This window comes from Rutidosis leptorrhynchoides, unplaced genomic scaffold (assembly GCF_046630445.1).
Source record: "Rutidosis leptorrhynchoides isolate AG116_Rl617_1_P2 unplaced genomic scaffold, CSIRO_AGI_Rlap_v1 contig75, whole genome shotgun sequence".
NCBI classification, from domain to species: domain Eukaryota; kingdom Viridiplantae; phylum Streptophyta; class Magnoliopsida; order Asterales; family Asteraceae; genus Rutidosis; species Rutidosis leptorrhynchoides.
In genome coordinates, this window is record NW_027266869.1 from 41,442 (window position 1) to 57,689 (window position 16,248).

The 16,248-nt window shown below is 28.6% G+C and overlaps 1 protein-coding gene across 1 annotated transcript; it reads right to left on the minus strand.

The window, feature by feature from the left end:
* Nucleotides 1-12,177: 12,177 nt before the first annotated feature.
* Nucleotides 12,178-15,124, minus strand: LOC139885071 (homeobox-leucine zipper protein ATHB-17-like). Its single transcript, XM_071869024.1, has 4 exons — nucleotides 15,034-15,124; nucleotides 14,463-14,626; nucleotides 14,230-14,309; nucleotides 12,178-12,532 (listed from the first exon to the last, which is right to left on the minus strand). The coding sequence occupies exons 1-4, from the start codon at nucleotides 15,122-15,124 to the stop codon at nucleotides 12,178-12,180; spliced, it is 690 nt and encodes a 229-aa protein (XP_071725125.1).
* Between the last annotated feature and the right edge of the window lie 1,124 nt (nucleotides 15,125-16,248).

Here is a 16,248-nt window from a genome sequence, read left to right on the forward strand (position 1 = left end):
CTTTTTCTTGTTTAGAAACGGAAAATGATTTCTGGGTTTTGTTTAAGAGAGAAATGGAGGATTTGATGAAGAGAGAATGGCAATGCAGAGTAAAAAAGACAGAACAAAGATACAGTTAACCAACTGTTAATGTTCTGTTCTCTGCTACAAGCTAGTTCACTTAGTACATGTCTTGTGCAGAGGAATTCTAAAGAGGAAAAGGAAAATCTTGCAACAGAAGGATGGATAGAGAGAAGACAAAGAGAAGTGACAGAGAGTAACTTTCTAAGTTGTGATAACTTGTAAGTATAACTCTTGACTAATATTTACAGTGCTCGAGAGTGAGAGATAGAGTGGACATGCTATAAATTAATAAACAAATAATAATACTTGTATTGTATTTGTGTCATTGTATGAATGAAATGGTCATAAGGAATATTGCTCTATAACCTAAATTATATTACTCTTTTCGTATTAAACTAGATGATAATATAAATATAATTTTTTTTATTTTAATTTAGATATAAAATTTAATAAAATTTGAAAAATATTAATTATGTTTATCTATTATATTCTCACTAATTTCATTATCTTCATTTTCATATTATTTATGAGGATTTTCTAGTCTATATAATCATAAATATATTGAAAAATGAGTCTATAAATATGTTTTTTTAATTTGTGTGAAATTTTTTAAATTAACATTTAATTTAGGATGAAAGCAGTATAATTTTGTATTTTCTTTTCACTTCGAATGGATTTTAAATTGATAAAAAATTGAACTCCTGCTACCAAAAACCAACAACAAACTAGACGTAGACATGTTTAATTTTTTTCTATAAGATTTGTTTGATTTTATGGAGTTGACATTAATAAAATTACATTAAATTTGATTTTAAAAATTATCCTATAAGATTCACAAATTCATTATAATAAAATATAATAATGAACACACAATAAATATGTATAAAAATAAAATAAAATACTTTAATGATGTTATACTATCCAAACACATTTTCAAAATAAATAAATTTATAAATTCACACATATTTATTTTTAATTTATTGTTGGTTCTTAGGCCTAATATTTAACGTACAAGACAAAGTTTTCCTTTTTAAATTTACTATGAAGCCATCATACAAACCGTTAGTTCATATATATGCATGAAGTTAATCAATGATTGACGATCAAGGCAGTGGTTTAGTAGTGTGACATTTTATTCTTCAAGAAGTTGGGGATTTGACTTCTGTCAAATTTTATATAAATAATAAAAATAAATTTTTTTATTTATTTTAACTGCAGATTTTATTGTCAAATTAAAATTCAACGTTTTTTATCGACGAAATGAAATTTGACGCATACATCTTTTACTATTATTTGTCTAAAAAATTATTTCTAATCAAATTATGATACATAATATTTTTTTTACAACTTCAAAATCAAACTTTTATTCCTAATAAAAATTTCATTACATTATATTTTCATATTCTCATTATTCCTAATTAAAATGAATATATATATATAATATATATAATGGCTTTTTATGAACGATTTAAAATTTAACATATAAATTTTTTATTATTTAAAAAATTATTCACAATTAAATTGTAATATATAATATTCTTTTTCTAACTTCCTAATTAAACTTTTATTCCTGATGAAAATTTCACTACATTTAATTTTCTATCATTATTTTTAATTAAAACGAGTATATTTTTCATTATTTCAATTACAATTTTATTGATAAATTAAAAATTTGATATGTAGTGATTTTATTTTAAAATTTTATTTTATACATTAAAATAAATTTTAGATTTTAAGTTGATTTTTTTTAATTAAATTTTAAGTTGAATTATAACTTCAAATAATCCAAACTAAATAATATATATTACTTTTAGTGTATGGAAAATTATTTATATATTATTATTATAAATTTTTTAATGTATGATCAGATATTTATCATGCATAATAAATCCGTCTACAGATTATTGCGAGAGAATTACGTGACAATGTTAAGATTGTCTTTCAATTTTGGTGATTGCGAGAGAGTTGCGTGACAATATTAGGATGCTAATTATGTATTCCTTTCTATTTATTTCAAGTGTCTCATAATGAAAGTTGTGAATCTTAAGAAAAAAATTAATGATAAAAAAAATTACTTGTCTGTCCATAATTTATTATTCAAAAATTATAAATGTTTGTTCGAAATATAATATTAATTGAAATAAATGTAATGATAATATTGGAAAAAGTAGCTCAAATATGCATAGATTTTATAAAAAAACGATTGAAGTTGATCAAAATAAATTTCATTACGAGACACTCGAAGTGGACCAGAGAATATATATCGATCAATAATTTTTGTACTTAAGTTAATTAATATTTGTCTTTTCAATTTTGGTGATTGCGAGAGAATTACGTGACAATATTAGGAGGCTAATTATATGTTCATCAATAATTTGTATACTTAAGTTAATTAATGATTGTCTTTCAATTTTGATGATTGCGAGTGGATTACGTGACAATACTAGGATGCTAATTATGTATATGTTGATCGATATTTGCAAACTTGAAATTCTTCGTTTTCCACTTTCCCAAAAGAAAAAAAAAAAAAAATCAGTTTGTGAAGGGAAATAACACGACTTTCAATTCATGAAACACAACATTAAATAAACAGAAAATTAATGGATATCGATTAGAAAATACTAGTGTGCTAGAAATATTGTTCGGATGTTAGTTGCTAGTTAGTTTATACTGTACTATTTTATTTTATTTTAATAATGTTTGGTTGTGAATTCAATATAAAAAAAAAATAAAAATTATTCTATATTTTTGATGCATCCTGTAAATATTCTGATTGCAGTGTGAATGACTCCTAAATTATAGAATAGAGACTTCATATTCTCGGGGGAAAATAAAAGGACTTCATTTTAATTTCGAAAGGGTAAGTCGAAAATACTAAAATAATTAACATTAGTGTTATATCATTTCCATCTCTCAATACATATTTTTTCAAATTTTTTATTTTATTTTTAAAATATATAATTTATTTAATTATATTAAAATATGTTAAATTTTTTCTTTCATCTTATTTTTTATGTCATTAGTTTAAAAAATATATATTGAAATATAGGGAGAATAGTTAAATTAATCGAAATTCCAATCAACATTTTTTTTATCAATAATATAATTTTATTGTCCAAAAAGGAAAGGATGAAACATACAAGTCATTACATATCAAAATTTCTATCAGCATTAGTCTCCAATGTTCCGATAAATTCCGATCGAAAGTCCCACATCTAATGTCCAATGAAAAAGAGTTCGATCGACTTAATCCTAAATTTAATAGCGAGACCAATTTATATGCTGATGAAATAAATAATTCTCGAAATGAAGATAAAATATTCCGATCGATGTTATAAAGAGTAGTATGATTTAAATGTGTGGGTGCAAGTAAGCTAGCTAAATGACAGGGAGCTAAGGTAGCTAGAAAGAAAGTGGTGATTGTATATGGAGGGGACCAATGAATTGAATTACCTTGAGTTGGGTTAGGAATTAACCGCCTAAAATGGTTAACTTGAAAGTGGAAAACATTACACGTGGCACTTGTCATGTTGCCAGTGCCTTTTTCCAGAGTGACATGGACTCCCACTAACTTTTCTCTGTAACGGAAAAGCCCATCCCAAAGCCCAATCTCAAAATTACACAAATTGAATTTTTATATATATATTCACTAGCCAATTCAATCTCGTAAAAAGTCTTATTATTGACTAAGGATCAAAATTCCCGATCAAGAATAGTGGTAAAAACAAAATGATTGAAAATGACAAGGTTTGGAATATGACGCCTCAAAGATGGTGTATAAACATGTTCAACGACTTGCATGGCTTAATTGGCTTATACTAGTATATGTGGCATATGTTAGCTCCATAAATTAAGATATATCATGCAATTTACTTTGACTTTTTTCAGGGGTTGACTCATGTTTTGATCATATTAACGGTCGAAAACCCGTCCATATATATATATATTTAGAAATATCAAGCTAGAATAAGAATATTAAGAACATGGTGGAAAACAACTTGTGTGGTAATTAATTAATAAGAGTCAGTTTGTATAATATTGTTAAACTAAACTCTTAAAAATAAATACGGTATTTTGTTAATTGTTTTCAATACAAAAAGTACGTAATGACTATTGAAGAATATGTGTCACATTTCCATGTCAGATTATGTCTGTGTATATGTTACAAAGTTTACAGCTCATGTGTTATGTGAATAGTTTTGTTGGTTCATTGATCAACTACAGTACTTGTGAATTCAAGTTAAGTATTTTTTTTTTTCATGAATGAAGTTAAGTATTCTGAATTTGAATTTGAAAACGTGTTTTTATGAGATGTTGAGTGCATACGAATATGTAAGAGGATGAATATTGCATGGAATTAAGCATGCCCCTACCCGAGCAACGCCAGGCCTTAAGGACACAAATTAAATCTTGAAGAAGACATTTGTTGGAGGGACATTCATCTAATTAATTGTGTCGATCAGAATCGGAGTGGAATTAATTCTAGTGCAAAGCTTGGACTTGTTTCCACCCGAGTTGATGGCAAACTCTGTAGCAGGCGCACCGACATATTCCTTGACAAAATCGACATGTTTTACAGCGGATTAATAAAGTTATTGTTGACTAAACTGATCAGGAAATTCATTCTTCAAAGGCGGCATATATGCTCGAATGAGAAAATATCGATCCCAAGTTGAAGAAAAATAAGAATGATTTGAAGGAGATTGAAATTGGAGGGGGAGTGCATGTATATATATGTTCTTAGTTTTGAATAGAATCTGCAATATGAAATCTCCTGTGAGAAATGTGTCCAAAAGCAAAATAATGCATGTCTCAGTTTGGCAGCACACCTAGGGAAAAAAATATTTATATAAATCGAACTCATGATCTTTTGAAGAAAAAAATGTGTTATCATTATGTGAGGCCATGATTTGCTAATAGTAGTACACACTATTCATTCGCTAGAGCTATCGATAGATCATTGACCTTTTCACTCGCAAATGACCATCTTAAAATTTCTTAGTTACACTTGTATTTTTTTCTAATACGTAGTTTCTAGAGATGAGAAGCCGATCGAGTGGGATATTATGTAAGACTTGGAAAAGGAGAATAATATTGACTCAAGTTTACGTGATTTACAGGAATCAATATATCGTTTTCTTCTATTTATTTAAGACTTGATCATTCTCTAACAAGATTTATTCATAGAATAAATTAATTAGCAGCATTTAGAATGATCATGTCCAAGCAAGTAGTAGTAGTATAGCACTATTACCTTGTAATGCAAGAATCAGCTGTCATACGTGCATTCTTAATTTCACAGTGAATTTATTTACTCTTCCAACCTTTTTTTTTTTCTCCTTTTCGTGGCCTTCCCTTTCAGTAAAGTCGTTTTCTTTCAATTCCAGATTTTAAATTCCAAATTCCATTATTAACCAAAGAAATATTATAGTACTATTTGTCTATATAACTATTATAATCACTACTCCTGCTAATACTGTAATTAAATTATCTTAACAAGATTAATCAATTTAGATCTTCAAAAAAAAAGATTAATTAATTTACAAAATTAAAAATACATTTAGGAGGTGAGATAGACCCACTCGTGTGTGGAATCAATCATAACAAAACATTCAGGAAAAGAAACTGCAAACTCACAAACAAGAAACTCTGACAGTATGAACGTGTCAAGTATTCTATTGCTCTACTCATATAATGACACGTAGCACTTACCCACATGCAGTGCTCAACACGGCACACTTGCGATGACCATTCACCGATATACAACTCAGAATAAAATGTTATTCATACAAATTTTTATATATAAATTTTTATATATAAGTTACGAACATTTCATAACAATTTGCGTGTAATGTTATTATTATTTTATTTTGATATTTTTAATAATTTATCAACTCAAAATTCGTTTCTTAAAAAATTGGAATTCATGATTTTTCGAAAAAATAAACGCTTTAACCATCTCTAATTGGCGCGAATAATATTATTATTGATCATATATTAATCTTTTTTTTTTCTTATTATATTATTGTTATGCGGAATATATGACTCTTAATTTTGTTATAATTTACAAAAATCTATGATAACATTACATATAAAATGTCACGTCATGATTTTCACACAAAATTTTGTACGAATACATTATTTTACAACCCGGAGACGTCTTTTTTTTTTTCGTTGAAGTGTTTTTTCACATTGGTTTTTTTTTTAGTACTCTAAAAATTGATTTTTTAAAAAGTTTTTTTGGATAATGAAAAAATTGATTTTAAAATGAAGTTTATAACAAACTACATTTCTTAAGAACGATACGACCCCAAGTTAAACGACCTTTATCAAACTATAGGCCCATTGGGCCGCATGCTTTATTTTTTGGCTGGTGGAGCCTTCCCCAAAAGAAAAGAAAATCTTCCTTTACATTATTGTTGCAACTAAATTACTAAAACGATTTATTTATTAAATTGCAGGCACATAATGCACCAACCAAACCATATACATACAATAGAATTCGATAAAATAATACTCACTACGTTATTAACCTCATAAAAATGATATTTTTCCGGATTCCAAAATCAAATTTTATATATAATCATATGATAAATTAATAATCTCATTAAATCAATAAAAATTTATAATAGTCCCAATACTATTAATTTTTATAGATTCATTTGTAAATGTGTCAAAATCATTACATATCTACATATATAGTATATTCGATTAGTAAAATGATTAGATACATTTTAGTTCAATTTTTAATTTTTAATATAAATTTGATTCAAATTTTAGAGCGAACGGTATGTAATTATGTGATAAATATTTGTGGAGAAATACTTGCCTTCTAGTATAGTAAGAGGCTCAATAATCAATAATAAAATGACATGTAATAATGATTGTTTTTATTGTTAATAATTTGTTTGGTTTTCCAATTTTTCTTTTCTTATATATTTAATAATAATTTTAATATAATATTATAAGATAAAAAATATAATATAATATTTTTTTATTATTTTATATTTAAGATGGAATGGTGAATCCTCGAAAAAAATTAAAAAAAAAATAAGAGCCTAACACGCCCTTAACATAAACATTACAATATTAAAAAATATCATATATCTTATTTTTGTTGGTTGTTGGTTGTAGAGACTCCTGCTATAGTAAGAGACAAGTTTTTTGGCGTAGTTGTGTTGTGGGAATTATATATTTTTTCTGCAATGTTTTCTCTCTTAGAGATAGTTACTTACAAGGCTCCAAGCTCTAACTAGATTTTATGATCAAAACCATCATAGATGCATGAATCTCCAAAAGATCAATGGTCTATTCATATCGAGTAGTAATAAAGAACACTCCCCACAGTTCCATTAATAACTCTCTCATAAAAGTGTTTTTAAGGTACAAAATCCAGTCTTCACGCATACCATTTTCAAAAAATTTGAATAAAAGGGTTTGCTCAAGAATATTAGGACCATGCATTTTGTGGAAACACTAAGTTCAATTATAGTGGGGCTAATTTGGTATGTGGATTATTGGCTTACCAAACTTATACTCCTTTTCGTTCTAAAATAGATGCAATTTTTACATATAAATTATATTGAAAATTTTGCATCTATTTTGGGACGGAGGTAGTATATTATGGTAGGGTAAGTCCACCAAAAATTATAAAGGTTTGTAATATCCTTTTCAAATTAATAATGCTTTATGCCAAATTGCCATTGCTAAATTTGGAGTAACCTTGGAAAAAAATCTATGGATATAACTATATATAATTTCAAACACCAAGTTCAGATCAGAAGAGATATACAAGTACAATGAGAATACTTAGGCTATTTGCTTAGTTAATAAGTAGTTTTTAAACATAAAGCATTGAATAGTTGATACCAAGGAAAATTTTGAACCTTTTGATGATCGATGAAGACTACAATTCCACCGAATTCTTGGGTGTTTGTTTTAATTCGATAAACCATGGATGTACAAAGTCTAGCTAGTCTACCCAGCTGTTAAGGAAAGACTCTTCCGTGATTGGGCCCGAGGTCAACATTTATTGGCCAATGTTTTGTTTTTGTAACTTCCCAACTCCCAAGTGCTTACAAATTCCAAAACAGAATTCTTAATTCTCTACGTCTACAGTTTCAGAAATCAAAGTGCAACAGTTTCCATTCGGATTGATGAAATTTGAGACATTATAGCATTTATGAAAAATAAAATACAATTCGGTCAAAATTACCTCTTCGATTTAAAGTTTTTTCATTGGTTTTACACAACACAAAAAATAGTCCTCATTGACGTAGTCATTAGGGAGTGAGGGTGTTCAAATGAACACCTCAACTTTAGAACATTTTGCAAAGGAACATTTAGACTTTAATAATTTTTAATTAAATTATCATAAATTAGTATAATGAACTCCTCAATTTTCTTTAAATATATCAAATTCTCGAAAACTTTCGGCTGGCTACTCCATTGGTAGCCCTCCCCACATTCATGAAAAATCGATCCCACGACCTTCAGGATGATACCTTATCTCAATAACTACTAGACCAACAAAATTAAAGTGTATGTAAGGAAGATATCTATAAAATGCACATAAGTCAAGTCTTTAAATCAAAATCCAAGACATGGGTCGAATTCCAGCAAAATCAAGAGAAGGGTTATACTACCTCCGTTTCACTTGATATTTTGAATTTTAATGGCATGTGTAATTAATTATGTAAATTGAGGATATTTTTGTAAAAAAAAAAACTTCTCAAAATTCTCCAAAATTGAACAAAACAACATATATAACTTAAGAAATATTTTGTTTTAAAAAAAATATTCTCGAATATAATTAATTACACATGCCGCTAAAACTCAAAACATCAACTATTTTGAAATCGGAAGTAAAAAAATTCTCTTACACTCTTTCATTAATCAGAGACTTCTAAGTTGCTCGAACATCATAAAACTAGGCCCCAGCTTAGGATTTGCTTAATTATTTAGCATGGACGAAACAATTCCAAACATTAAGAACACATGACATCCAATGTCCATACCTACTTGGAGTTGTTGCAAGTTGAATTGTATATTGTGTCGACAGTTTGCTTAATTATGAGTCGAAAGCTTGACGACCATCCATGTGAAAGAACATTAATTCTTTTGGGATTGCTTCAATTTTCCAAATGACAGCTACGAAAATGTCATGCATTCATTTGGACTTTTCTATTTTACAGTGACGAAAAAAGTGAAATATATAAGCTTGGATGGGAACATATTAAATGGGTATTAGGAAACATGTTGAGTTCATGTTTTAACACATTTTATTATTCAGAATGTTGATTTCTTGCACTGCCATAAATATGTAATAATAGCTGCTACGTGTACTGACTGTCATTTTAGTCTGCCTATCTGGTCACAATTCGACTCAATTTATTAGTACCTCTAAATCCTAATTGCTTGCTGTAATTCAATTTTGGTCAGGTCTAAAGATTGATCATCTCGTAAGAGAGGAACTCATGAATATGTGGTTCATTCAAATTTACAGTTATCGTCAATTAACAAGAGCAAACTCGGAACTATCTTAATGCTCTTCCGTCTGCCAATAGTAATACATGTTTTTTTTAGATTTTTTAGATACATTCAAGAAAAACTATACATATTCATTAATATTGATTAACAAGAATTGTACATATTTTTATTATATGAAAAAAAATTAAAAAGACATGTATTAGCAGACGGAGACGGGAGGAATAATATATAAACTTTTCATACTTCATTAAAAAAATGGTTCGTCGAAATCTAATGTAATAATTGGGGCAAAAAGAAAAAGAAAAGGCAATTAACTAATTAATTAAATAAGATACTTCAAGGGGTCACTCATTTTGCGAAAAAAAAAAAAAAAAGGCCGAATCAAAGATGGCACGTTTTGATCTCTATTGAGGCCCCCATTGCAGGCCAAATCCCAATCTGTGTCCTCGATGTCTTGTGAACTGTTGGACCCATCATCGGTCTTGTATGCTTCTAATTATTAAATATACTTTTTGAAGTTAATTTTTATTAAATATACCTCAACAATGTAAGTAAATGAATAAATTAAACTTTAGTCATATAGTTGTAATTACATAGGCTATGATATTCGCATGACTATGATATATAATGATATTCATGAGAAACGCTCTGACTGGATTGATCGAAATCCATCAAATTGAATCTTTATTTATTTATAAAGCTGAACAGGAATTTTATACCAACCAATTTATGCGACAATTTTCTTAACTAACCACGGTAAAAAAAAAAAAGGGTGGGCCCATTTTCAACCGAAAACCCACTTTTACCTCTTGGAGTGCTCTTTCCTTTTTCAACAAATAGAACAGTAATTTTCTTACCAAAAAATAAAATTTGATCGACGATACATAACCTATTTCATTTTCATAGGAAAAGTGATTTTCTAGAGCATGCTTTCTCATTCTGAAACGAACACACAAACGAACACACCATAACGGGAAGGTCAAATATGGCCCAATTTTTTGGACCAAACAGAAATCCACAACTACCATGCAAGCGTAGGTCGGCCGAACCTTCAATTGAGAAAAGTGACCCGACCCGAGTATTACTGGTCTAGTTGTTTTTTAATGGATTGGGCTATTTCGATCTACGTAGTATTTGGGTTTTAAAGTCGATGTTGACAAAGTCAGTTGTATTATATAATTTATATTCAACCCGCCCGATTTGTTAATGCTATGGATTAAGAAACTGACCTAAAAATAGTAAAAGTTTGCACTTTAATGATTAATCATTTTCCTCGTAAATTATACCTTTTTTAATTAATTAGGAATAGGAAAAAAGAATAAAATGAATTTGATTAAAAAAAAATTTAAAAAAGTTAGGAATAGAAAAAAAGAATAAAATGAATTTGATTAGAAAAAATTATTAATTATTTAAAAAATAAGATATATCCGTTTTAATTAAGAATAATAAAAAATTATAGCGGATTTCTATTAGGAATAATAGTTTAATAAAAAAATTAGAAAAAATATTATATATTATAATTTGATTAGGAATACTTTTTTTAATTATATGTCCATTTGAATAGGAAAAAAAGACATGTCCGTTTTAATTAGGAATATAAAAAAGTAATCTAATAAATTTTTATTAGAAAAAATTCTTTAATAAAAAAATTAGAAAAAAAATATAGGGTATTATAATTTTATTGGGAATAATTTTTTAAATCATAGATAGTAAATTAATTAAGAATAAAACTATTATATTAGAAAAAAGTAATTGGTAGAATTTTATTATAAATCATTATATTTTTATTGTGTTTTGATTTACTAATTAGAATAGGAAAAAAAATAATATCATTGACTTAAAATTGTAACTTGAGACATAATTAAATTAAAATTTTAAAATACATGTATCAAAATACTATTCGTTAATAAAATATCATGTGTCGGATGTTGATTTGACAATAAAATTTACAATTAAATTTATAATTAAAATAGATTTAAAATTGAAAAAGTCTTCCTATTATATGTATAAGATTCGTTATTCAAAATGATTTATGAACATAACTGGTCATTAGTTTTCAACATCTTGACTTGTATCATTAAAAATTTTAGTTGATCTGGTTTCCCCAAGTATGTACGACTTTTGTCTATTTTGAACAGGTGAAAGTCGACTTCATTATAAAGTGTTTTTTTATACACTTGATACGATGTATTCATCTAAAATCAACTCCTAAAAATTAAATCGGTGATTTTAAGCGTGAAAAATGTTTTAACTATCATACTATTGACTATTAATCGTAAAGTCAAATCAACTTTGCCATCGAGTTTGAATTCGTCTTTCAGGCTACATCATGAGAATTGGGAAATGTTCATATATATTTAGATCATTAAAAAAAATTGCATTATCCAAAGTATAAATTAGGTATTTCATGAACCAATTTTCAGTTAATTATTAAATTAAGTACTATCAAGTAAGCACCTATTCAGATCGATCAGATACTTGAAGCCATCCAATCCATCAATACACCCCTCACAATTGTGTAAAACTGGCTATTAACATTAATTAATTAATGTCTAATTAATTATCATATAGTATTAATTTCACTGCCCTCTGGGGATCGTCACATGATTAATCAAATGAGAATTACTAACAAGCTGATGAAGGCTGTCTTAATTGGAGGGCAGACGAGACTTTAGGCGACAATACGGAATGATCACTCGTAGTAGTAGCGGTCGTGGCAGTAGTAATAGTAGTGGTGGCTGTAGTAATTCTGCTGGAAGAATTGTTACACTTGTCAGACGAATTAGTGACGCGCTCACATCGAGGGCACATAGAAAGGGTGGACGCCGGAAGCGGGTCGCGGCCGTTCACGGTGGGTGGGCCCACTTTCATGGCCCTGAGCTCCTCCACTTCTTTGTGCAGCCTCCTGTTTTGTTCAGTTAATGAACCAAACCATCTCTTCAAGTATTCACATTCCATTTCTGTCTGCTTCAACTTGCTCCTATATATAATTGTGTTATAAAACAAACAAACATGATGATTAAAACAACGTCATTAATTTATTAATGGACCACATATATAAAATAATGTGCCTAAAATAGATAGCCTTAGCTACCTTTTCATTTTCTTTTATAAGTCACATTTTTCAAGTGGTGGTCCATTTCATTTACGCATAAGATACATATAGCTAGATTGTATAATAAAGTTAACAGAATCATAAGTGTGCAACGTTATTTTAACACATTAAAAATTAGTTAGTTCTCCTCTAAACTTTAAGATTTGATCCAAGTCAACCATGAAAATAGATTTTATTCAAGTATCATGGACTCCAAGCATAAATATTTTAGATAGTTTGATATCGATCAAAGTCGCAATAGTTGGTTCCCCAAAAGCTAGGTCTTTTCCTATGAGATCATCAATTTTTTCAAAAAAAAATTCGTTGTGAGTTTCTTTTGATGTGTTTCCAAAGAGTATTAAATTAAATGCAATATATATATTTTGGACTTTTCAAAGGTGAAATTTTATAGTAAAAGCATTCAAGTAAAACCAAAACCAAAGAGGAAATCTTCAAAAAGGGAAAAAAAAAAAAAAAGTGCATTTAATATCATCTTGAATGCTATCTCGTCCTTTACCCTAAACTTCTCTCTAGCAAAACTTCCTTTTCACTCTCACCACATAATAAATGATATCACTAACCGATCAACTCTCGAGTATGTGTATGTGTATAGAAGACCGAATGCATACTATATATACTTTCTTTTTGAAGTCCATACTACATATACTTGGAGAGCATTTAAAAACTTCTTTTTCATCTTTGTTTTTAGTACACAACCGAACAAAAGTAGGAGTTGAGTGAGAAATAATTAAAGTTGAAGATAATCACTAAAACTCATGTCTGAAACATGCATGACGTTACATTTAGAATGTACTATATATTGCATTAGAAATAAAAAAATAAATGGTGAAGATTATTTATAGTTTTGATGCTTTTATATATAGTAGTATCATAAATGTTTCCGTATATATTAGGTTCGTGCATGGAAGATGGAATAATGAGTCAAAGGTAGTAGCACTTAATTATAGTAGGAGTTATGACCTGACTCGCACACGAGCTAAAGAAAGAAAAGAGCTTTTCTCATGAGCAAACGGTATATATATATGACCAGGTTTTATTTACTCTTGACCAACAATTGGTCTTTAATTACTAATTCATATATCTAGCTTTTACGATTATGACCGACCGAAACTAATTAAATGTTTTAAGTTTTGACTTTCCTAGACTTAATTTCTCCTATATATCAACCTAAAATCTATTTACCAAAACTAATGATTTAGTTTAAATTTCAACCAATTCAACCTTTTCGACCACCGAAATGTCCCTTAATATATGATCTTTAACTAGATTAGAAAATGACCCATGAAAGCAAAATTGTTATTATAAAAATAAAATCCCATATATTACCATAAAACTATTTAGTTTAAATTTCTGATCAGACGTACGTGACTCTTAACTATTATGGATACGGATTCACTAGGGTAATTGTAGTCTTAATTAGAATCCTATGTGTGTACCATTCTCCCATGAGATTCTGAACACGTCAATGTCTACCATACCGAACATAATTTAAATTCCAACTAACAACAACAAGAGATGTACTTGATCAAAATTTAAACTCGAAAAATTGAATTCATATATACCTGGCTCTACGGTTTTGGAACCAGACCTCAACTTGCCTTGGCCTCAATTTTAATTGGGCAGCCAAAGCCTCTTTCTGCTTCTATAAATATCAAAACAGAAGATAATTAATTAAAATGATATATAAAATTCTTACTCGAAGATGATATAATAATTAAGATTTATGCATGTAATTTAATACATAAGCGATTGTTACACACACACATATATATATATATATAGAGTATATACTTACCGGGTTTAATGTATGGTTTTGTCGGAAACTTTCTTCGAGGAGACGGGATTGTTCTTTGGTAAGCCTGAGTTTTTTCCGTGGAGGCCCTCCGTTGCTACTCTCTTCTTCATCTTCAAAACTTTCTTCTTCTCCTAATGGAACTTGATTTATGTCCAAATCTCGAACTGTGAAAAAACAAAGCTTCTTTTAGTATATATATTATTGATCATTTTCTTCACATATGAAAATTTTCGATTATATATTTTAAATATAGCATAACTTCATGGAATAAAGAGAGTTTGAAATCTAAAGTCGGTTTAAAAAAAAAAATTTTTTGAAGTAAAATCGGTTTAGTTCATCGTGATCGAAGATGCCCATATATATAATCAACAAATTACAACTGTTTCGAAGGGTTCATCGTGAGCTTGATTACGAGCATGTACCCAAAGGTTGAGAAAAATCAGTCAACAAAAAGATCCTATAATAATAATAATACATAAATTAATCATAGTACTTATGAATCCATTTTGATCAAAATATTGAAGAATCAGAGATGCTACATATATATAATTATAATTATAATTATAATTACCTGATGGAGGAAGAGATCCAGGGTATGAAGATAAACCAGGGGCGGAGATAGTCAACTCCAAGTTTGAAGAGGTAGTTGGTAAAATCGCCATGAAAATATAGATTGAATTCGAAGAAAATTATCCTCAAAAAAAAAAAAAAAAAAATTCGAAAGAAAAAGGAAATGAAGACGATCGAAGATGGTGATAATAATCTTTTTATTAATTAAGAAAAAAGGTGAAGGAGACAAATGAGAGACAAAGGAAGAATATGATATAGGAAAAAGGTATATATGTGTGTATGAGTATTTAATATAAAGCCTGAGATTAGTACTCATTTAATAAGGGGAGTTGTTTTTTTATATTATTATTTGTTTCTTTTTAAAGACAAAACGGGGGGGATCGATCGCTAGGGTTTTTGACTGTGGTCGTCAAGTCAAAGGAAAGTGACCGTCCGATGAATGACACGCGTGATCGTGGGTGTAGGAGAATAACCGGCAGGTTATCTGTTTCAAGTGATTGTTGGTTTAAAGGTCAGCTTGAGAAATGATTGGGAGTATAGACGGACTCTATTGATAATATTTTTGTTCACACTATATTTAATTTCTTTACCTGCTCTGATATCAGTAGCAGACGGATAAAGAGCGCAACGGTAATTAGAAGTAAAAATTTTAAGCGAAAAAATACAACAAGAAATATGCAACCTACAATAATAATATGAGAGTTTTATTTTATATATTTTCATCTTCCGGTAAAAGACGATTATAGACTGCGACATTGTCTTGACGTCAATCAAATCCACTGTTAGGAGAAGAAAATATCAAATATAAATATAAATGCCTCATGAATTTTAAGAGGTCTGCATATAACTAATCCTAACATATAACTAATCCTTACACTCCTTCTCAATCAATTAACAGACATATGACCTCAACTATTATATAATTATTCTACTAAGTATAGAAGCATATACGCGGGCTAAAAATGGAAATGGAAAGTGGAAGGAAACGATTCTAGAAAGCCATTATTTTATTTAGAGAGAGAGGTAATTTTCGTTCTGCCTCCTCCTAATAACATACACACATATTTATAACATTTTGAAACCATGAGAAGGGATAAGGAAATCCCACGAAACCATAAGTTTGGAGATAATACTCTCCACTTAAGGTAATAATGCGTACTAAAAACAAATTGCAATAAGTTAGTGGATAGACCACAAAATTTTTGCTAAAATAAAA